General features: G+C 39.3%; 1 protein-coding gene across 1 annotated transcript in view; it reads left to right on the top strand.

Moving 5' to 3' along the window:
* RBMS3 (RNA binding motif, single stranded interacting protein 3) overlaps positions 1–25,298 on the top strand; it is a 443,174-nt gene that overhangs the window by 408,573 nt on the left and 9,303 nt on the right. The window contains exon 11 of the mRNA XM_010584321.1: positions 3,743–3,853. Coding sequence (XP_010582623.1) covers positions 3,743–3,853 — 111 coding nt within the window. The remainder of the gene's footprint in view (positions 1–3,742; positions 3,854–25,298) is intronic.

The raw sequence follows: 25,298 nt of genomic DNA, 5'->3' as shown, positions 1-25,298 counted from the left end.
AATGGTTATAGTTGATAAAGTCAGGCTTCTTTCTTTGCAAGTGATAGACTAGAAAATATTCTGAAATAAATATGTTCACTTTCTTATATGAAAGGTATATCCATATGGCTTAGAGCATTTTAAAACAGCAAGGTCTTTCAAATAAAGTGAAGAGGAATTAAAGTCTATATGTCAGTGAACTTGTCTTGGGTTTATCACAGTGTTGCAAAAATTGTGCATTTTCTTCTGTATCATTGATCCCTTACCATTTGCTCTCTTAATCTTAATTTCTTTTAAAGCCACTATAGCATTGACAGAATTGTATGATGAGTCATATACCAATAGTATCATGCCAAATTTAAAAGTCATTATAGTAACCAGTTTCTTGCAGGAATTATAAAAAAAATAATCATACTGAGGCAACAGGGCAGACCTAAATAATTGGCAGGCCAACTACTTGTTTTGGCAAAGGGAGTGGCAAAAACCTCATCGTAATTTCTTCTACAGGTTTTTTCAACTAAGCTGGGCCTTCAGTAGTATTATGCCATGCTAAGATGTCTCTCTACACAGTTTACAAAGTCAGTAAAATCAGACATCCAAACAGATGAAGATGAAAAATCTGTTTGCTGTAGCCTTTGCCAGTCACCAAGTGGATGTTTATCAGGAAATACCTATTACAGGCTGGAAAGAATCAAATTACTTTTAATATGATGGCAACATCTGATGCAAGACATTGTCTTCTACAGCTAAATAAGTTGAATATGAATGGACTTGACAGCATGTATTATGAAATGCATTATGGTCTGGAGACTGGGTGTCGCCCTAACAACCAGATGATATTTCCTTAATTAAGTGTAATTTTTTCCCTATGTGATCACAAGAGGATTCTGCAAACTCTGATGAATTAATGGTCTGGCAAATGCATGTAATTCTCTGCTCTAGGTAACTGTCAGCTTCAAACACGTTAAGCTGTCTTAGGAAAGCTGCAAATACTTGATTTGTTTTCCCAACTTCTTTTCCTAATGTGTTAAACGGTTTATGTTTATATGTTTAGGGACTAGAATATATGTATTTTCTATTTAAAATTAATATGTTTACTGATTCTGAGCAATTTTTTTGTCCTTGATATATTTTTCTCACCAGTCCGTATTTTTTTACATAGTTTATTTGCAAAACCTGTCTTGCTTACTTGTTTACTGAAAGACATTTGCTATCAGATTTTTCCACTGTGTCTGGCACTTGTGTTTGCTACACTAAATCATAAGACTTCCTTCACCACTGCCCCTTCTTCATTTCCAGGTTCCTGAATTTATACACAGGAATAGCTATCAGTCTCTCACATCTGTAATCACAGCAAGTTCCTGCAACCATACCTTTGCAATAAACATCTTTGCAAAGAAAACTTGGTATTTTAAGGCTTTGGGATATCCTAAATTAATTGCAGCCACTACTGCTGGCAGTGCGGGGCTGCATGAAGCTGTGGTGCAGGTGTGACTTTCTGCTTACCCCATCTCATATCACAAGTGGGAGCTCACCTTGTCTGTCCTGGAAAGCCCTGAGGCCGTTCTCCATCTCTAGGCCAAAGGCGAAAATTGCTCATAGAGGGAACTGAGAAATGTTTATCAGTTGACAAATTTAGTTTGAGCGTTTATAGTTTGGCACAGTAAAAATGCTGGTTTGTGGTGTGGATCATTCTGAGCGTAAAGCTTACGATTTCTTACCATAACTAAAAAGTGCAGGTGGATGTCCAAACCCTAAGACCTTGTCTGGCTGCGTGGTATCCCAGGCCACTGATTTCAAACATACAGCAGGAACATCATTTTCCTTGGGCATGGTGCTACTTCAGACTCTTGCACTGTATCTACTATGCAGGGACTGCCGAATGGGCTGAATGAGTGTATGCCCTGCAGATTTGCTTTCAGACTCTTTCAGCAGAAGGGTAGATTTTTTTCAGCAAAAAGAGAGGAGCAGCATGAAAGAGAAGAATGTCCTGTAAGGAAGAAAGAAGGGCTTTTTGAATAAAATATTAACTCTACTATGCCGAAAGAAATTTTGTAATGAAAGTTTGTGGCTATCTAGATGCGTAAGGACTTGTGCCGAGAAGGTTAGCACTGTGGTAGTTCATTAGAATGAGTTAATCAGTGGGTTAATCTTTGTAAACCAGTGCAAATTAATATAGCCAAGAAAGAGGCAAAAGTGTTGGCAAGTGTTGCAGGTTTGATACTTGCACACTGATCAGCTTGTTTTATAAACATTTATTTGGAATCATGACAGATATTCTGTGGAGGCTAGTTTCTGTAATTTGCCAGATTTCTCTAGGGACTCTTGTCAGTGCAAGAAACGTAATACACTGTGTGACATTAAACAAGCTGAGGGTATTACAAAAAGGACTAACCAAGCTAAGCCTACCTCCTCCTTACCATTGCACGCAAGTAATGAGTTCGCTGCAGAATCTACACTTCTCAGATAGGTTGGGCATAGACAAAAAATTGCTGGGAGGTGAGAAAAAATTGAATTGGCACTTCCCCAGTATTTTTTATTTATATTTTTTTATTTGTGACTGAAAATCTGAAATATTTTGCTTCTAATCAGATCCTTGGCAATGCAGTCACATAGCTCTACATAAATGCAAGACAGGCACTTAAGAACAGGTGTGCTTTGGGGTTTGGAACTAGTTTATTTTAAATTCCTGTTTATAGGTGGATTTTGTCAGTAATCGTGATGGAAAAAAATGTCAGTTTTCCTTTTTTTTTTTTAAACAAATACATTCATCGACATTTTCCACTCTTTGTAGCAGATGTAACGTTGTGATTGTGCAAATTTATAATGTGTGCACACAAACATACATATGCACAAAGTAGAGCTATTATTTTATATGATGAAATAGCTGGAAATACTTCCTTATTTCACTGTCTGCAAGAAAAAGAGCAGACCACTCTGTTTCTCACTGACCTTCTCTAACCAACACAGGAAATAGCATTTTATACCATAGAACTGAAGAAAATCAACAATTCACTAAGGCATGAGGTTACCAACATGGGACCTTGGGGAGTCGGAGAGCAAAAACCAAGGAATATGAATGGCAAAGAAGCTTTCTCCAAAGCTTCTCTGGCATGTCTTTTGTTTAATTTTTGTTCAAAGTCTTGTTCTTGCTTTAGTTCATATGCTGTTTGTTATTAATGTCTTTGTTTTTAATGCAGAGAAGAAAAATGCTTTTAAATGCTGTGTATGTGTTTTAAATGGGTGTCACTACCAAACACACTGTCAATAGTCAGTCTTACTCAATCAGCTATAAAATGTCATGAGTAAGGGTTCTTAACTGAGACTGGAAAAATCCAAGATAATTACCATAATAGGTTGAAGATCTCAGAGACTGAAGGTTTTAGAAGTCAGAGAAAATTGGGGACATATGTGTTCTGTCCATAAGATTGTTCTATATAAGAGATGGAAAAATAGAAATGACAGGCATTTTGCAATGTGCAGTAGCATTCATCATACAAAGAACATACGCATTTGTTTGTCAGAAGCAATGAAGTAAAAAATGACGCTTAATTGGAACTGACGTAAAATGGCGTTATTAGGGGTACAAATAATATATGTGCATAGCTTGGTTGTCAATAGAACAAAACATATTTCCTCTGACAGATATATTAGTCTCTTTTAAGATTCATGTCAAGTTTTCAGCCAGGTTCACTAATTTAGAGAATGCTGGGGTGTTTTTTTTAAAGTGAAATGTTGAAGTGTAAATGATGTGTGTTTGTAGGGTGCTGTGATAACACCAACAATGGACCACACTATGTCAATGCAGCCAGCAAGCATGATGGGCCCTCTGACCCAACAGATGAACCACCTTTCCTTGGGCACAACAGGAACGGTAAGATCATAGATTATACTATTTACATTCTATATTGCAAAACATTTATTGCTTACTGAGTTTCTCAAGGTAATTTATTACTCCTGGGTTTTCAGTGCCTCGCCTTTTTGCAGTTTAATATTGCCGCGGTTTACTTCGTTTTTTCTCCATGTCCAGAGATGTCTGGCCCTGTCTGGGCAAACATATCAAAGTGCCTTTCATCATGACCCAAATGTGATGTACTACACAAACAATATCCTCATATCGCTATGTCACGCAAGCACGTATCTACAGATATATTTCTAAAACTATCATACAGTCAGCATTAGGTATTATAGAACAGAAATGACAAAGTAGTATGAGTAGTGAAACAGTAGGTCAACAAAACCTGCTCTGTACTTAGCAGGAATTATCTGTACTAATTCTCACATAAATATGGAAGTAGTCCTCTATCAGTTTGGTTTTTAATCAGAAATTGTTTGCTTGTCAATCTAGAAAGTTTTATAGCACTGGGAAATGGGAGTTCTGGTTTCATGGTAGGATCCACTACTGACTTCTAAACCACAGCAGCCAGCCATACATAGTTTGCTCCAGGCTCAGAAATGTGATTTTGGTTCAAGGTCAGCTGTGTTTCTGGTATATTATATTTAAACATGCGTATTTCAACAATGACTTTCTCTTTAAGCTGTGTAAGTCAGACTCAATTAATTCCCCCAGAGTCAGAGAAAGGCAAAAAATACTTTCAATAAAAATGATTAAAACTCTCTGAGAAGCTCCTAAAATACAATGGCCTACACACAATATGTGGTGGTTTGATATGTGAATGTGTGCACACTACATATACATGTATATTTTTACAAAAATGCAGGCATAAAGATTATACTTTTATGTCTCTAGCACACATGCTCTTTACATAATAATTACATGAAAGATCTATTAAGCACTTATGAAATTTTTTTCTATTTCACCACTGCACTACTTGATACTAATCTATAGGAACAGTTTTCCAGCTTTGGTTGTGGGGGGTTTTTTTAGCTTGAATAAGGTACTGAATAAAGTTACATCTGTACAAAGTAATTTAACCCACTGTATTGGGTCTTATCTTCTTCTTCCTGATCCTCTTCTCTTCCTCTCCTTTTTTTCTTATCTGTTGAATTTAATTCTAACTCTAGTGTCTTTTCTCCCTTCTTTAAAAATCTCTGTTAAGATCTGAGACTTCTGTATTTATTTCTGATGTAACTTAAATATGATGGCTTGTTGTTTATTCCTATTACTTTAAATGTTTCATTCAACAATCAAAAGAAATAGGAATTATATCTTAAAGTTAGTATCAGCATTTTTCCCCTCTGAAGACATGAAATTGAAGGAAATACTAGAACTAGTGAGAATTTCTGCATGTGTAATTTCTGTGATGCAAAAGTGTGTTTACAAATTAAGACAAGGAAGTGGAAAATTAATTCTGGTTGTGCTGCTGGGCAGCTCCTATGAATTTTTCCTTCTGTCTGTCACTTTCATTTCCATGACTCTACCAGACGTTGTCTTCTGCACTCGTTTTCTTGCCATCTTAATGCAAACTAGAAAATTCCCAGCTAACGTTCTCTTCTGACTTGAGACCACTATTACAATGCTCATAGTAACAAATCCATAGTAACAAATCCATTTGGGGAGGCAGGGGAAGGACTCGAAAAGGCAGTGGGTGATCCAGTGGGTGATAATAAGATCCTGAATTTATTTTACTGCAACTGAAAGAATATTTTTCCTTCCTTTTCCTAGCTCTTTACACAGTCCTATCTTTTAAGGTCACAGCATTCCCTGCTAACTTCTTGAAATACATTCAGAGGTACACCATATAGGTTTATGTTTACTATCTTTAAAACTCCTAACTCATTTACAGAAAACTTAAAGAGCAAGAAAAAGTAAATGATTAATGGGTGTTACAATATCCATAGGCTTTTTATAAATCTCAAATTACACCCTATTTTATCACGTACAGGATTTCTCTTTGGTAAAAACGCCATCAGCACCATATTCAGTTAAAGTCCTCATGCAAGCAGGATAATCATGGAGGTCATCAGGAATTCCTTCTGTCAGGAATTAAAGGAAGAACTTCAGGATTTGGGCTGCCAGTAGCAGTTTTGTTGGATTTATCCATCCTGACTTGAAATCAAATTTTCCTAACGTGTTCTGTTACAGAAAAAAAAATGTGGGGAAAATGGACAACCTATTTAGAGATATGATTTATTTAGAGATATTTTTACTTCATTTATTCTGAAGTCTGAATTTCAGTCCAGAGAGAGGAGCATTGAGAGCATAATGCTGTGATGAATTGAGCCAAGTACAAACCATGCTACTGTGAGTACCTTAGCAGGACTAAGTTTTCCTTAGACAAACCATTTTGCTAATTAACATAACATATTTTTCAGCCAAAACAGACCTCTGTGGTCACTTAAGTGAGAGCTGACTTCAAACCCACATCTAAACTTGCCTGATTCAGGAAGAATGCTGGGTTTCTAAAATACTGCTTCAACAGAAAATCTATTCTCTAGCAAGTAAGCTAGAGAAATAGTATATGGGCCTATGCATGCCTCATATCTTGTGGGAATTACTCTGCCTTTTGATGCACTCTAAAAGATTAAAATACTCTGTCCAGGCTGGAGCCATTCCAGAGGAGAGACCCTTCACAGAGAAGCACGCTTTAGCCCTTCAGTGAGGCGAATTACCTGAGTAAGAGTGGCCTCTGCCAATTCCTGCTTCAACACCAAAAATTGGATTTGAGTTTTGATCTCTCAGCTCTGAAGCACATGTTAAAACCTGTCGTGGTTTAACCCCAGCCAGCAAATAAGCACCACGCAGCTGCTCTATCGCTCCCCCTCCTCAACTGGACAGGGGAGAGAAAACACAACAACAGGCTTGTGGGTCAAGATAAGGACAGGGAGAGATCACTCACCAATTACTGTCACAGGTAAAACAGATTTGACTTGGGGAAAATTAACTTAATTTATTGCCAATCAAGCCAGAGCAGGGTAATGAGAAATAAAACCAAATCTTAAAACACCTTCCCCCCCACTCCTCCCTTCTTCCCGGGCACAGCTTCACTCCTGAATTCTCTACCTACCCCCTGCAGCAGCGGTGCAGGGGGACTGGGAATGGGGGTTTGGGTCAGTTCATCACATGTTGTCTCTGCTGCTCCTTCCTCCTCAGAGGGAGGGCTTCTCACTGTTCCCCTGCTCCAGTGTGGGATGCCTCCCACGGGAGACAGTCCTTCAAGAAGTTCTCCAGTGTGGGTCCTTCCCACAGGCTGCAGTTCTTCATTAACTGCTCCAGCGGGGTCCTTTGCACAGGCTGTAATCCTTCAGGAACAGAATCCTCCAGCGTTGGGTCCCTTGCATGGCGTGCAGTCCTTCAGGACCCCACGGGGTCACAAGTCCTGCCAGCAAACCTGCTCCAGCGTGGACTCCTCTCTCCACGGGTCCACAGGTCGTGCCAGGAGCCTGCTCCAGCACAGGCTTCCCACAGGGTTGCAGCCTCCTTTGGGCAGCCACCTGCTCCGGCGTGGGGTCCTCCACAGGCTGCAGGTGGATATCTGCTCCACTGTGGACCTCCATGGGCTGCAGGGGGACAGCCTGCCTCACCATGGTCTTCCCCACAGGCTGCAGGGAAATCTCTGCTCCGATTTTTTTCCCCTTCTTAAATAAGTTATCCCAGAGGTGCTACCACTGTCACTGATGGGCTCAGACTTGGCCAGCAGCAGGTCCGTCTTGGAGCCAGCTGACATTGGCTGTGTTGGATGTAGGGGAAGCTTCTAGCAGCTTCTCACGGAAGCCACCCCTGTAGCCTTCCTGCTACCAAAACCTTGCCATGCAAACCCAATACAAAACCCCATGGGAATTCGAGGGGCAGCTGCCTCCATCTCTGCCTGCACTTGATTATTTAGTCATGAGGCCGGGGGGGGCATTTCTGGCTAAGTGCTGGCAGGGCTGCTCACTTCCAGCGGGGAGCATCCAATTCAGCAGCCAAAAAAGAGCAGTTTTCCTACAGCCCCACACACAGCCAGCTGCCTTGCCCTTGTGCTGTGGGAAGCCTTCAGTTACTGGCCCCAAAAAAGCACAAAGAACTTTGTTTAGGAAACCATTTGCAAGAATAGGAACAAGAAGTTTTCTTTCTCCCCACCCCACCCCCCAAAGAATGTGTATTTAATTTTATTTTATTATCTTTTTTTAACATTTTTATTTCTTATCTGTTATTGAATTGTCTACACAAAATCAGACATCTCTGCTATACTAAGCACTCCTCTAATCAGGAGGATGCCCTAGCACTGTCAAGATCCCAGGCCAAGTGAAAAGCTGCAAATCCGTCTGTACTTGATATCACTGCCGACCTCATAAAAACATACAGCTGCAGCAAGTATTCCAGCCCAAAGGACAGTACAGGGCACCAGGGGAAGAGAGGTGGTAATGTTCTGCATTTTGTGGCAACTCAATCCCATGTTCATGTGCTGTGAAAGATTTTCATACAGCATTTGTATCTATCTCCCTGTTACTGTGCTTTGTGCTTCGTCCGCCAAGAACATAATTCCTTTCTGCCTTTATGAAAATCAAATTGATTTCTGCCAGTGAAAATACAGGTTATGTTACTGATGAATTGAGAGGCAAGTGTGCTGCTCTGATCACCTCCCCAAATCTGCCTGAAATCTGGAGTTAAGCAGAGAATCTGCCAGAGGGGCGATTTCTGCCATATTTATATGTATATTTCATACATACCTCTTCACTCAGAAAGAGCAGAAAGTATTTACATGGGTGCGCTGGCTATGGGGAAATATGTAAAGAAAACCTAAGCTTAAATTATGTCAAGATTACAGCAAAAAGGCGATAACTCTGAATGTTCTGATTAAGGCTGACAACCCAGCCTCAGCTCCTACAATTGTATTTAAATGAAATTTTAATGCCAGGAGGCATAATGTGAAGACAGACAACCAGTTTTAACCTTGACATTTTTCATTTGTTTACTAGTTTGTTATTATTTATTACAGTAAGTCTTGTTTTTCCTATGTAATATTCATCTACAATTAGGTCTGCTATTAAAAAATGTACCATAGAGGGAGAATAGAGTGAGTGGGTCTGTAAGGGTAGCATTGAAAGAGCAGCATTAGTATGTGTTTAATAATGTATGGAGGGTGGAATTGTTCCATTATCAGCTTGTCATTCAAAATGTTTCCGATAGAGCCATTGATCTGACACCTGTTTCGTGGTTTAATAAAGTTGTGACTGATGCCTGGACGGATATAATACAAAAACCTTTAGAAATATAAAAACTGAGCAGTCTGATCACTGCTTTCAGTCCCTGTTGCTCGGCTCCCTTTTACTGCAGTGCTTCCATGTTTGGCCATCCGTCAGCAGCAATAATCCATCTCTTCAGCGGGAAGAAGATTTGTTCTATTCTTCCTCTTCTGCTGCTCTTTCTTGAAGCTGCACTGCCTTGGTCTGGGTTTCTCTCCACTCCCTGCTGTTAGCATCCATTTCAGATACCACTTGGGTTCCAGTTTCATCCAACAGATTGAGGCAGCCTTTGTTAGTCCTCATTGGCAGAGGGGTAATTCCAGCTTTTTTCCCCTCTCTTTTGGAACTGCCTTACCGTAGGCTTGTTTCATCTTAAACCTTTGAGGCCCACACCCATGGGAGAGTGAGTAGAAGCCAGGTTTCTTACTGAAACTGCTAGCTCAACTCTGCTGCTTAATTGTTCTTCACGCTTGCAGACAGTCCACTCAGCTTTCAGTTTCTAATTTAGATACGTAATAGGCAACTTACAAAATAAGCTCTCCATTGCACTTTTTAAACAAACAAACAAACAAAAACCTAAAAAAAATTGTTTAATTGTTCTGGGTACCTCTGTGTTAAAAATGCAGTCAGGTGGAAGAACTGCATTGACATAATGTGGGATTCTGCTGAAACTGCAAACCACCCTAACTCAGCTTTCCTGGTTTATAGTATCACCAGAAATCTCTCAGTGGAATAACAGGCTTGTTATGCAGGTACATCAGTCTTATCTTTCACTTTGTTAGTTCCAGCAGAGCTTGATGATATCTCCAGAACCCTTCAATGGAACAACAAGCTTGTTATAAGTTTTTTATCTTTTATTTCCTTTGGATACTCCATGGTCACTGGTGGTTTAAAATGTCACCTAAAGGCCTCAGCAGAATAACTGCTTTGTTAGATAGGGTTGTTTTTTTCTTGTTTAATCTGCAATTCTATTTGCACATACTACAGCTACATGGAGCTGAAACATCATCGCATTCCCCTGATGTTCAGATCCTTGTTCAAAAAGCACTCTCTGTTATTCTAATTGTATGTTGCAAGGTCCCTGGAGAGTTACAGGAGCAAAATATCTTTGCAGTCTTGTGCCTTTCACGTTATCAGGTGTTAATCTTAAAGCTCTTTTATTTTATTTATTGACTGACTGTTTCAGTTACTGTTTGTGTGGAGAATATAGGACTGAACCCATTGCAAATGAAATTAGCTTAGTTCAGGCTGAAACTAAGATCATCCTTGTCCATTTACTCAGCCAAGGTCCAGGGCAAATGCAAGTGATTAACAACATGGAGCCATGTGGGCCAGGAGATCCATTTAAGGAGAAATTATTCTGGTTGGAAGGCAGAAGAACAGCATAAGCTCTCTCGAGATTTATAAAAAACAAGTAACTCCTCCTGCACCTTCCTTCCCAAACAGCCTTTTGAAAGGCAGCTCCAATTTACCTGATACATAATTTGAGATAAAAAAGGGGCACTCAGTACAACTGAAAAGCACCAGATTCCAAGCAGTCAACAAGGAACAAATAACTTTTTGATGAAGCATTTAATCAATTTTCAGAATTCACTGCCACTAAATATTATTGAGACAAATAGGTTAGCAATCTTAAAAAAAATAGATTCAACGTTTCTATGAAGTAACATTTGCAGGTGCAGCAGCAGCGTGGAAAAATTCTTAATTTGACAGTACAGGCCAAATACCTGGTAAGGTGAACAAGGAAAGATGTGATCTTTTCCCTTTTTGGACCATCTTGAAGTCCCACAGACTCTTGTAAGAATTGGGGTGATCAGCCCTCGTGTAGAGGAGGCTCTTTCTACTCAGCTGTCTCAGCATGGGTTCCGCAGTCTATGTTTGACCATAGCTGTGGTTACATGGTATTTTTGAATTAATCGAGTTTATAAAATCCCATTTCTGTGTGTTACCCCTTCTCTTCTGAACTCGGCTTTACTTTCCTACCATTTGTTGGTAGTGGTTTATTGTTTGCCTTTATGTGAAAGTGTGCCTACCTTCAAAGCCACTGCCTGCCACAGGCAGAGAAGGGAAATGTAAAAGGAGAATAAACATAGATGGAGAGAATTCCATTTTTGGTTCAAGCAGCCCTTCATATGAGCCCAGCAAGTCAGTAGCTTTTATTCTGTGTTAAATTTTACTTTCACACGACACTTCCACAAATGAACAAGTGGTTTTGCTGAGGACTCCTTGCCTGTCTTTGAGGTATCAGCTACTGACTCAAAGCAACATTATCCCAGATTCCCTTTCAGAGTAAGACTCAACTCCCTGATTGTGGTGATAAAAAGTTAAATCAACACAAAGCAACGGTGATGGATCAGCAAAGCAAAAAGTATCAGCTGCAAGAGCCATGACTAATATAACTTCATTTTCATCATCAGACAAATATCATTCATACAATTAATTTGCAGCTGACTTCCACGTATCTGTGAACTAGAATATTTAAAGGCTTGTTTCTCATATATTTTCTTACATATTACTGCTACAGTTCTATTTTGTGATTTCTAGAAGTGCTACCTGGTGATACTTTGAAGGACAATGGGAATATAGTTCAAAGCCACCTCTTCCAAAGCATGTTTGTTATTTAGTGATAGCCATGGTGATTCACCATTTTGCAATAGTGAATAGAAACCGAAAGCCATAAAACTTGTAGTATCTGGCATAGTGGTCTACAGCATATCCTCCCCCAAAAGGCTCACCTTTAGTCATAGTCTCAGCAATTTTTGTTCATTTTAAAATTTTGTTCATTTGTCTGCTAGAGATGAACCAAGATTGTGAACTCATTTTGCTAGCTACTAGTAGATCATTCCCCTAAATACTTTGAATGTTAAGAGGAAAAAAGTGTATGTTCACACACGTTCATGTGAAATTGTGTTGATGCCACAAATAACAGGGCACTTTTGGGGGAGAGAAGGTTGGTTTAGTTTGATTTGGTTTGGCTTTAGTGATTTGTATAAGATTTAGCTGAAAGAGGCTCTTTATTTAACAGACAGGGAAGTAGAAAAGAGGAACAAATAATAGGTTAAAAAGAGCTGAAAATAATTCTAGGTTTGAAACATCCTGCCACACCTACAACTGACAAGCTCAATAAAAGGTGGAAAACAAAAGTACTCTAAATATCTGGTCTGTCATCTGTATTTTTTTGATGTGTTTCTCTTTTGTAAACGTGTTTTCCATTTTGTAATCAAGAATGTAACTCTGCCTTATTAGAATGAAACTTGTTTTTATTGTCCTGCCTGTGTTTAAAGTAGACTCAGGTGATTCTGACAGAAATGATGAATATGGCTTTCCAGAGAAGTAATGAATCCAAATCATCAGTGGTGCAGACAAGCTCTGTGGGGCCTCTGTAATCCAAAACAAGTTTGAGGATCTTGGAGAGGTGAGGGTTTTTTTGCCAAAGTGTGATCATGTGAAAAGCAAGAAGGGTCTCCCAGAGGTGGTGCTTCCACAGCTCTTCCCTGCCAAGAGCTGGGAAATAATCCTGTGGTCATGTCTCCACATGCTACAAGTGCATGTAAGCACAGCAAGAAGTCCTGAAATCCTTGAAGGGTCTGTATCCTTAATGGAAAAGAACAACATGATAAATTATATGGAAGAACAACTAGTTTCTGCTAAGCACTGTTGCAGTCCTTCACACAATATCAGTTCTGTCTAAGGTGAAGTACTTGAATTGTATCAACTTCAATCACAGATGTCGTAAACTTCAGCTGAAAGAAAAGGGCATGAAGGTGGTAGACAACAGTAGTTTATAACACAATGTAGCTACGTGAAGGGCATCTAAGGAAAGGAGGAGATGGTTTTAATGGTGCTAACAATATAAATAAGGATCTGAAAGTAAAATAGGGAAAGCATAACTTGAATATCTTGCATAAATTGGTAATACATTTAGAGTTAGACTAGTGTTTGAAATGAATCATGAAAAGGTCATTGTTTGGGACATCTAGAACTCAGCTGGGCCAAACACCTTAAAATCCTCAGGAGGGACTTTCAAATGTTGACACAAAAACACAGCAATGGTCTAAGAGCCTTTTTTCATCTCCAACCTCTGTTTTTCATTGCAAAGAAACATTGTTATTTCAGTTAAAACAAGTAATAATAATTTCATTTTTACTTTCTATTCATTTAAGTACTGAGAATTCAGGAAATTATTAAAACTTTTAAAAATGTTTACTAAGCATGATGTACCAAGACTCAGAAAAGAGCTGTACATCAAAATAACTTTATTTACAATGTCTGAAGTTCACACAGTCAAAGAGTAAACATATGTTGCAAGTGACCATTCACACTATTCACTTCGAAAAAAACATTCGGCACCAAGAGTTAAGACTGACTCATTTCAACATGTGTTGTGTGGATTAGTAAGTATACTGCTTGCTTTTGGCTTTTTTTTTTTTTCTTTTTTTTTTTCTTAATGGGATGGATACATTTTGTTAAGCAAAATGTCTCTACTCTGAGCACCAATCTTTGATTTACATTCCCAGTGTTTTCTCATAGAGAAAACTTCACTTCCAGGGGCAGTGGGACTTCACAGAAACATGAGATTGTACATGCTGCAGTATTTCTGAAGGTGACACGTTGCCATGTTACTGAAAACACATACGATGGAGTTGAAAGTGAATTTAATTTGAAGGATATTCAGTATTTTTCTTATTTTAATCACAGTAACAGGAATAACATAACCTGTGTGTTGGGCAAACGCCTGGACCTGCAGATGCTTGCGAAAATAATATTCCATTGAATATCGCTGCCTTTTCCCATAGCATATCCCACTGAACTTCAGTGCACAGTGCATTTCACAGTTAATCCACATGGCTTATCAGATGGTTGGCAAGCTGGTAGCCCAAAGGTTTAACTTCCTCTAAGACAAATTGCCAGTGCTTTTGAGGTATCTTTCTTATTTTCATTCGGAAAGAGCAGCCTGTTCAGGGTTCACTCATTTGTGAAGCAAGGTTAAATGAAGGAGCTAAAGGGGCAGTCTCCATACACTGTTTAAGACACTGGTATCCTGTATATACGGTGATTTCAGCCTGCAGTTCTCAAAAAAAGGGTAAGCTTTGTTCAAATGATTTACAATTCCATAGGGAGCTGCTGATGGCAATAACCTTTGTGCCCTCAGATGGTATTTTATTATTTGTGAGTTATGGGCGATTCTGTGTCAGTGCTATGGCGCTGTAGAATCCTCTTGCTCCTAAAAGACTCAATTTGGGAGGAGAGTTCTGCTATAACTAATATTTACTATGAAACAGCTCAGTCAGCACATTTCATTAAACTGTAACAAGGGGTTTGAGAGCAGCTGCATCGAGTGAATTTGGGAGTTTGCTGAATTGAGTTGTTTTTCTAGCAAGGTAAATGAACTGTTGAACACGGCAGATTTCTACTGTGTGGCAGATGAGAGCTGCAACACGTCAGAATGGTTCCAGGGAGCAATTGTATCTCAAAGCAGCACATCCTTTTCCAGTCCCGTGGAGGACTGCTCTGTCCTTTGGGATTCGTTATGGCTTTTGAATGTGATAGGCACACCTGTATGCTTCTAATTTTGCCTTTTTAATTTTAGTAGTTGTAATATAGCAACAGCCAGTTTCTTAAGAGTTTAGTAGCTAAATGGCCAAATGATTGCACATTCGCCAGCCTCAACTCCCTGTTTTCCTGTGCTGAGTGTGGTTTTCTTGCAGGGGTTTCCCTCAAATCAGTATAATATTTCTATGACACAGACTCATTTCACTTATGCAAAAGCATCATGCTCTTCGTGTTCTCTGGTCTGCCAACCACTGTTGTATGCAGGGTTTGCAGCATAGACCAAAGATGTTATAATTTCCAAACTGACTTTTTTTTCCCAGCCACTAAGGCACCTGACCATTCCCTTCCTGCTGTACTGTTTACCCTGATTCTGCTCTACTGCCAACCCTTCCCACCTAAAACACCTGCACTGGGCTAAAAAATGGGTTCTATTTGTTCTTTTTTCAATGACCATTTTTGACAGTGCTAATCAGGAGTGACAAAAATATGATAATGAGGTAAAGTGAGTATTTGGCTATGATTGGCACATGGACTGACTGGAAAGCTCAGACATCTTCATTCTGCATTGGCGCTCATGGATCTTGCCTAGTCTAGTCACAGAATCCAAACTGGTGCTCAAAATTTTAGTAGCCAAAGGTAATTTTCTAGCAAAAACTATTTTCCTGCTGTTCTTTTAACATGCAGGTGCTTCTAACTAGGTATTAGTAGGGCTGGTTTCCTGTGAAGATAATGGACTTTTCTAAGAAACTTCAGTTTCCTGATAATAAATGGCTGCTTCATCAAGGTGGCCATAATTTGATTAATTGTATTTTATTTTAATTGGGGCTTTCTACTTTGATGTAAGAAAAAGGATATCTTTGTTTGTTTACACTTTTTAGAAGATTAATCGTATTACACAAAGTTTATTAGTAAGTAGAAAATAATAAAAGTAGCAACAACTTCAAATTTCCTTGATGTGTTATGGGATGTGAGGAAGCAGTAGAAACAAATTCCATTTGGTGTATGGACACTGGTTGAATAAGGAGTTATTATATTTGTATAGTTTGTGCCTGAACTATTGAGAGCAGAAGATCACTGACCTTCCTGAAATTTCTATCCTATATAACAGAGTTGGAAATCAGAAAATGATTGATCAAAAAAATTAAAGTAATTAACGTGCAACAGAAGGCAAAGAAAAGAATGATACATTTCAAGGCTTATAAATCCACTTTTCCTTTTCATTAATTTTGTACAAATGTCATGAGCAGCATTATATTTTCTTGTGTTTCAAAAAGGAAAGATACGGCTTAAGCATCACAGCATCGTCTTGAGTTTATTTTAAATATTAGGATTTTTACTTTATTGCATACACTATTAGATATGTGTTCCAAGGAATGGTAATATATGATTGCAATTACAAGTCTGGCACAGAAGTGTAAAGGATTAGTGTCCCTGGCCTGTAGTTATTCCATAGAGATCTTTGCAGGCAGAGTTAGGCCCATTGCAAACTAAGAAATTGCAGCACTTACTGTTAGTTTGAAACACTTCTTTTTTAGGCAGTTAAGTTTATGTAGCTGTGGAGTTTCTGTGACAATATTTTAACTCCATCTGTACATATCATGCAGATTTCTGCCAAACGTTTCTATTTTTTTTTTTTCCAAAGTACGAGTGATACAGGGGGGAATCTATAGCATTTGCTATTCCTCCTGAACATAACAAGACTCCAGTCTTTTGAGAGACATCCTGAGGTAGAAAACAACTGACAACAACAGCAGCATATATATTGCACCTTATATTCTCAAAGTGCTTTAAAAACATGAATTAAACCTTATAGAACCACTTAAATAAGAAATTAATGCAAGACCTTTGATTTCCTTTGAGGAAAATGAACTCCATGCAGTGTAGTCTTTCTTATAGCATGGACAGCAGCTCCTATTCCAAACCCAGGGATGGCTCAGCAATACTGCTAATGCAAGCAGGACATCCGAGGAAAAGCCTAGACTCTTCGCACGATGGTCTGCCATAAGCTGTTCCGGTCATGGCAGCTGAACTAATTGGCCCCTTCTTCCCAGTAAGAAAAGAGTAGATTTTACCAGTTCTGGTTAGATTTGGCTTTACTCCTTACCTCTTCAGTGTGCCTAGCATTGAAATTTATTTGCTTCTCACTGAATAATCTGTAATAATCTGTCCTCTATAATAATGAAAAAGGTTGTAAACTAGAGTTTTGCAGTCAACTCAATGTTCTAAATTGCCATGCCAAAATCCATCATGAATGTCAAATACATTTTGGCATTTATATTTCCTTGATTTCACTAGCAGTATGGACAGCTGTGTCTTGGTGGTTGTATTTAATGGTTTTAATCTCACTCTGTTTTCATCTTCACGCTCTGTGTAGTCTTTCTCATGATCCTTCACAACAAGCAAAAAGTTCAGTCCTAAGGCTAGGATGACAGTTAAGCAGATGCTGTTTCAGTTCACAATTACAATTCCTTCAAGGCTATTAGGGGATATTACAGCTGGACAGGCTGGCAGGCCACCCCCCACACTCCCCTCCATCCTAAGATTAAATTCATTGTCCCTGACATCAGCGATTAAGTGAGAGGAATCTGCAGGTGCCCTTATTCAGCTTCAGGAATAGCCAGTTTTACACTTTCTAAATGTTAACTCTGCTAATTTGTATTTTGGGAGTGAGGCCTGGCAGTTCAGTATAACAGTCATATGTCAGCAGCGATCCTTCTTTGTAAGGTGAATCATGCAAAGTGCTATGGTTTTAAAGGTGTTGATATAAATTTATTTGATGGAAAAATGGCCACTTTGTCATCTTTGTCATGTTCTTGGACAAGAAAATCTGTCGTGCAGTTAGGACTTTCTCCATTGCAAATATTTGCACAGCACTTAATCGTTTTTTTGAGTGTAAAAGGAAAGCAGAAGGGGACCATTTTGCTGATCCATGAGCACCAGTGCAGAATGAAGATGTCTGAGCTTTCCAATCAGTCCATGTGCCAAAGCCAGAAGTGCATCAAAGAACCAGAAAGGACAACCTAGCCTAGAAATAGATACTCTGCAAGATTCTCCTGAAAAGAACAATTCTCTGGCTGGGCTGAGGCTTTAAAAAAGGCCAGGCGGTTTTCCCCCATCCTGCTTACTTGCCTGTACAGGCTGAGGTGCCTTTGTGCACCATTTGTTCCTTTTCGCATGATTGGAGCAGAGGGATCAGAAAAGTTCACTGAAAAATCCTGTTAGGGCCTGTGTAGAATTTTTTTTAAATATACACCTTTAAGGAAAGCTAAAGATGATTGAAATTCAGTTTTTGTAGCTGTAGATGGGATTTCTCAGCTGTGATTCTTATTTTTTTTCAACATTGTATGTGGCATCCATGGCTTGTCACCAATGACATCTAAGAGACTATGTCTCTCAGTATTGCATCCTGATGAAAAGAAGGGTTGAAGATGTTTTCCAGATTCACAGTCCCAGTGTTTCTTGTGACTATTCTTTTAAAGCATGTGGGGGAAAGTGTTACAGCCTTTTCTTGTATTCCTGGGTTGATCGATTTGAAGCATTCCCAAGTATCTGTAAAGAAGCAGTGGTGTCCCATACAGGTGTCATGGTTTAACCCCAGCCAGCAGCTAAGCACCACGCAGCTGCTCACTCACTCCCCCCCATCCAGTGGGATGGGGAGAAAATTGAGAAAAGAAGTAAAACTCGTGGGTTGAGATAAGAACGGTTTAATAGGACAGAAAAGAAGAAACTAATAATGATAATGATAACACTAATAAAATGACAACAGTAGTAATAAAAGGATTGGAATGTACAAATGATGCGCAGGGCAATTGCTCACCACCGGCCGACCGACACCCAGCCAGTCCCTGAGTGGCGATTCCCCACCCCCCCTTCCCAGTTCCTAAACTAGATGGGACGTCCCATGGTATGGAATACACCGTTGGCCAGTTTGGGTCAGGTGCCCTGGCTGGGCATGAGAAGCTGAAAAATCCTTGACTATAGTCTAAACACTACTGAGCAACAACTGAAAACATCAGTGTTACCAACATTCTTCGCATACTGAACTCAAAAATAGCACTGTACCAGCCACTAGGAAGACAGTTAACTCTATCCCAGCTGAAACCAGGACAACAGGAAAGCTAGATGCCCTAATACAGATTTGGGATTGTGCAGGAAACTCTTTCCTGCTGTCCTTATCGCTTGTTATAGTTTTGCCATCATTTACAGTAATTTTTCATTAATCTGTCATATGGAATTCCATTTGAGGGGATGTAGTATGTTAGAATTTTTGTCAGTTTTAATGCTCAGCAGTGATTTATAATATTCTGTGAAATTAATATATTATTAAAAATATGTCTACAGCTCTGCCTACGCATTATGACACATTTGAAGGATCTTGTCCTCTCTTAGAACACCCATCTCCAAGGTCTCTTCATTTTATTTGCCATTTGGAGCATGTATCTTGTAGCATTTTCAAGCTGTAACTATGCAGCCATTGAAAAAGGAATGAAAAAATGTCTCTAAACTTTGTATTTCAATCAGGTATAATTTTGAAAAAATTCTATGACATCAGGATTAAACATGTAGAAACTGCATATTGAAACATCTTAGCAGATATTCCAGAGTATCCTTCTGCAAATTGAGCAGTGCATCTCTTGGTACATTTTTTTTTTGCTTAATCTCCTTTACAATGAATAGCTCACTGGTCTACAACATTTCCTTTCTTTCAATGGGAATAGTTTTTAAATGTGCACCACTGCAAAACTTTCCTTCAAGCCAGTCATGACTGGCACTTCTCTCTTTTCTACCTTCCCTTTTCCCAGCCTTGCCTCTCCTTACCTTGAATTTGCCTTTGGGCCAAGACTTACCCACGTTTTTGAGCTGGATGCAAAGCTTCACAACCCCTCGCTCCCTTGGTCTGCTCCCACCCCAGGGAAGCACAGCTCAACCTGGTGGTATGGTAATGCTTGCGAGGGACACGGGAATACATTGCCTGGATGAGAGTTGACAGTGCTCTGAGAAATATGACAGTACCTCTGCCCTTGATCAGGCTTCCCATTTGAAAGTTTTCATTTTGATAATTACATCCTTCCCAGATAGTAGCTGTAGTCATTGATCATACTAATATCATTATAACTGATTCCCGTAAGTCACCTTTTAAAGACACTTTCTATGGTTCCTTTCCCCCCTATATCTTCTTCCTCTGCAGTCACAGGATAAGGCTTTTTCTGTCTACCCTTCATCTGATTGATTAGAAATGCCACATACTTCCTTTACATATGGCCTGGTAATATACACATCACATTTCTTCCCTCGGGATCTTAATCAGAACAAGTAATGGCCTTTAGCTTTTCTCATTAGCAAAATGGAAAAGCACCATACCCAATCCATTAGAAATACAGCATTGTAATATGAGCTTATAGAAAAATGGCTGTGTGCCAGCGGACATGGAGTGAGTTTACCTTAAAGGATTTTCAGGAAAAAAAAAGAAAAACAAGTCACCCTTTCTGTCTGGCAAGCAAATGTTTTGAGCCATAACTTATCACGCCTGTCTGTCAAGCATTTTGCTGTTGCTCCTTAAGTGCTGTTTAGACAGCTCTGTCATATAAAGGGCATTCATAAGGAGGAAATATGGGTGTTTGTACATGTATTAATGTCTTCCCCAATGTTGATTCCCTTCATGGATTATCCGCCTTGTATTCCATCTCCTACCAGAATTAGAGGGAGGGGAGGAAGTTGGGAAGATTTTGTTATGTTTTGCTTTGTTTTTAATTTTTCACAGAATGTACTAACCTGAAAAAAATTAACAAGAGCAACCATTACAGCATACTTGTCTATCAAGTGTTTACCTGAGACTGCTGCTATGCTTTTTTTTTAGCCCCATCTAAAACTATTTACAATCAGTACACTGAGACTGAGGAGAAGACTGATTAAGAGGGGTTTTTTTCCCTACTGAAGTGAATTGCTTTTCACTTGGCCCAGATTTTATTAGCCCTAAAAATTATTAAAATTCATACACCAGTATTTGTGCTTATGCTGTCCAGAACTGTAAGAGGGTATTAAAGCACGTATCCATACCAATTGGTGATTGTATATGAACTGAATGTATATAAGCTGACTCTGGCTCCTTTGGAAAGCTAGCAAGCTAGCACTGAAAGAATACAAAAACCAGCCTTGGAATGCTGCTATTCCGCCAGCACTAAAACACATCTGTTTTACTGGCCCCTTCAAGCATTGCTAATGTGATTCCTGGGAAAATAAGTACTAAGCACACCCATAAAGCTATATTAAATAATGTCTTTACGGCGAATGGATGCTTGCACTTTTTCTCTTTTTAAATACACCTCAGGTTTCCTAAGTCTTAAGTTGCTTACCTGTACAAAGTGAGATTCAGAGCTAAAGCGTCAAGCTAGCATTCTTCGCTGCTTTACTTATGGTTCATCAGCTGTGCTGATCACACTTCCCCAACAAAATAGAGTACAAGGTAAAGAAAATAGTACAGTGAAATACTGTGAAAGACCTGCAGCAGTCAAAAATAGAAGACATTCTAAAGGGACCTCTTTAGGACAGCTTAGGAGGGGAATGAGTGATTAGATGACAAAACAGGAAGGCTTAAGGCAAGGAGGGATGACTGGATTTTGAAGTATTGGCCATTTTTTTTTTCCTTCTTTCCTTTTCTGTTTTGTTCTTCTGCTGTTTTTTTACTTTTTGGTATCTTTCCTCTTCCCCTCCCTCCCTCCCTTGTCATTTGGATGAAATGATGACAAATTGGGAGAGATTCTGTGTAGTTTTTACCACAAAGTAAGTTTAGGCATTCAACACTGTAAGCAGATCATTACATGGTAGGCAAGCTCATAACATGGCAATATAGTTTGATCCACTTAGCCAGCACCCTGCTAAAAGGCACGGTTTCTCCTTCAGTTATGCAGCCCTGGAGCTGATGCAGGCTGGTGTGTCTAAAAGATCCTCCCACAGCTGATAATGAACATACTTAGGGGCAGACTCTGTGATATTCTTACTCAGTCACACTCTCATCAGTAGGGCATTTTAAGGGGACCTTTCTCCCATAAGAATTTCAAGAGTTTGTGGAAAGTGGGGAAAAGGAAGCCCTCACAAAAATGCTTATTATTGCCACCTTCCACAGCCCTGCCATGTAAGCAAAGCTAATGATCATGTAAATATATTTAAAGATTTTGACAAACCAATTTGTATGCTAATGAGAAGCAGTATTTTGTACTGCATTATTTTAAAACATAGTACTTCAAAAGTATTGAAGTTGCCACCAGCCATTAAAGGTTAGTATTCTGTATTATCCCCCGCCTTTCCAAATATGAACGTGGCTGATCCTTTTGCCCAAGTTACAGATAGAAGAAGAGCTGGCTGAGCAACATCCACGGTTTCCAGTTTCTGGGAAATTAATCTTATGAAATTTGGTTTCATTCTGATTCATCTTTTAGAAACTCAAAACAAAACAGAAAGATTCTCCCATGAGCCAGAAATTCCAAACAAAAATTAATTTTCAGAAACAACGGTTCATGGTGTTTCCAATACAAAATATACTCCACAAGATCTTGACAGCTGCCAACTGTTTTAAACATCCCTCTCGGCTGCTGTCCTGCTCCATGTCAGCTTTCAGGCAGCAGCTGCAAAGTGCTCCCAGGATTTCGTGTTCCAGAGCAGCCTCACCATGTCTGATGCTTTGGGCAGGCTTCCAAATCTCCTAATGAGTCGGCTCACAGGTCTGCTTACTGAAGACGAGATTAGTCCTGGGAGCCAAGTCAGAAAACCCCAGGAATGTTGCTTTGGGCAGGCAACTTGGTGGGATTGTCCTGGAAGAAAAGCACGGTACCGGCTTGAAGACTAAACAGGGACTGCTGGTTCCCTGGTGTGCAGAAAGAGACAAGGACATACCAGAGCTTCCCCCAAGACCCAGATGGAAGTAGGACTCTCAGGGCTTGCAAACTCCCAACTCAACCACCCCAACTCTGTGTAAAGCAGCCTGGAAGCCCCGAGTGCATGTTTTGCAGGACATTTGGCCACACACACCTGACAGCAAGCTGATTTTCCTTGCATCCTGAGGCATAAGGGCCCAGCATTTCCCAGAGGGAATGTGTTTCCCCCTGCCTAAGCCTGGACTTGCAAGTTCACCATAAATACAGGAAGGCCAGCTTTTAAGGCATCCCTAGTGCCACTGTTAGCTTCCAGTGTAAGCCCCAACAGGAAACACAGGCGATGTCTGCAAGGTATTTTGTGCTCACTGAATTGGCAAGTTCTCCATCTCTAGATGCAGGGTACTTGTGGACAGCTGTTTTTTACGAAGTTTTGAGATGGTTTCTTTTCTTTTTTTTTAACATTCATTACAATTTACCAAATATTTTGGATTCTAGGGATTTTTTTAGAGACAAAGGACTGAGCAATAGCATGCTTCAGCTGCTCTTAAGAATGTCCCAGGTGTACTTTGGTCATGTAATGCTATTATCTTACTACCTTACATCTGTCAGGCATGACTGTATTTTCATGTAGGAGGTGATGAAATTCCTCCTGTTTCTAGGGTAATTAGAAATACTAATATTCAGGTGACTTTTTGTGTGTTTCTACTGTGCTTTTTTCTTCTTTTTTTTCTTTTAAGCTTGTAATTGTCCTTGCTTTCATCTGCTGCATTCTTGGACAGTTGGCCCATGAGCTGTGCACTCTTATGTCTGGTCTGAAAGAGCAAATGAAAGGTGTATGTGATCGATGAGCAACTGTTATTTAACAAGTCTAAGTAGTTCTCCTGTTGTTTTAACAACAACTTCATGCATACGGTATGGACATTTGCACACAGTAGTCTGCTTCTCTTTAGAGTCTTCAAATTCATGGAGATTTAATAGCCTCTGGAAGACATGTTTACCTCTAGAAAGCAATTATTTGTTCATATAAATGGATATGTTATTAATAATAGCTTAATGTGCTCATGTTGAGAGTTTCACTGACACATTTATTTACTTACTTATGTTGAAAATATTAAAATGTACAGCTCAGTCTTCCTTCATCTTACTAGCAGCCATTCATCAGGGACTAATTGAAAGAATTGTATTCAGATGGAAATTCCAAAGAATTTCCAACTGAGGGGGTGCACAGAGTATTTTTATGTCAGAAGAAGCAGTTGTAATTCTGCTGCGTCATCCCCTTATTCTTCAGGATACAGGATCTGAAAGAATAATATAGATGTGACAGAATCTCAGGGATTACCGACCCTGGCTGACCAAGACTGATGCAGTATACTCTTTTGGTTTGGTATCGTCACTATACCCTGGTTTTATATAGAGTGCTGCAGAGAGGACAGTCTGTAATAAATCATGCACTAACTCATGCTCAGAAACTTGCCCCAGAGATCTCATAATGTACATTCACAGAACAGGTTCACACGGGGTATTAGAAAAAATAAAAAATGCCCCTTTTGTAGAGAAATGGATATGAAATGAAAAGTTAAGAATTGGAAATACAAAAAACCACAAGACTCTTGGTCTTTGTTTTAAGCATAAGAGTAGTCTTGCTTTCTTGCCAAGGTACCCATCAGACCCATGGCATTATTAGAATTATGCAAAAAAGCAGTTTTCACATCTTGAGGCGATTCATATATGCACTCATACATGGAGAATCAATCTACATTTTTGTACAGCCTCCATTGATCCCCGCCTACAGTGGAGGCTTTGTCACGAGGAAGACAGGATTGAAAATATCATGGGCCTAGGTACAGTGACATGGACTACAAGGATCATTGGCACCCTGAGGTCAAGTTCCACAGCTGTGTATAAACTGATAAACATAAGAACAACTTATTATAAAGAAGTATTCCTATAAGAAGTTTCACATGCCTTTAATGAAAGATACAATCAAAATGGGAACTTAATTTTCACATCCTGATGGGTTTTCCTCCATTTTCTCCCTTTTCAGACATTGGTGAGATATCTGCAAGCGATTTGAGACTTTCACCAAGTTCCTTTGTAATGCCAGCCTTTGGACTCTAAGAAGTGGTTAAAAGGAATGAGCCAGTTTTTTTATTTATCTGTTTCTATAGACACTCCTGGAGTGCTGTTTGCATTAACTATACTTTTTACAAACACGGGATTTTGTATGCTAGTGAGAACGTGGTGCACAGCTGTATGTGGTGATCTGACTGTTCTCACATTTGTTTACTCTAAATAGTCTTTATCTGATTAGTCCTGATTGCTCTGCTTTAGTAGCAGGCCTGAATTTCAGAAATAAAAAAAGACCTGTTAGCTGTAGCGGGTTTAGCTCATCTGCGCTGTTTCTTTTATACCTTTGTATTACTCTGATTTCCAAAGGTAGGGATTTGTGAAGGATGCTTAGAACTCCTGAAGAGAAAAGGAGATTAGTTTGTAAATATAGTTCTTGAAGTTATTATTCTCTCTACCTTCATTTAACTTGCTCAGAGAATTAGGTAACATCTCATTAGGAAGGTTGAAAGGGAAGTGAGGTGTTCCTAAATACGTTTGTATTACTGAGCAGCAGGGAAGGAAGGTTAAATCTTGTAAAGATTTCTATTCTCTGCCTGAACAATGAGTGCAGTGGCCCAGTGATGGGATTCTGTTGAATGACAGTGCTATTCTTGATAGGGCTATGGTAATTGTGTGGTAAAATATCATTATATTATT

This window comes from Haliaeetus leucocephalus, unplaced genomic scaffold (assembly GCF_000737465.1).
Source record: "Haliaeetus leucocephalus isolate CR32 unplaced genomic scaffold, Haliaeetus_leucocephalus-4.0 Scaffold973, whole genome shotgun sequence".
Lineage (NCBI taxonomy): Eukaryota > Metazoa > Chordata > Aves > Accipitriformes > Accipitridae > Haliaeetus > Haliaeetus leucocephalus.
Note: the sequence above shows the minus strand (reverse complement) of the source record. Positions and strands in the feature narration are given on the sequence as shown.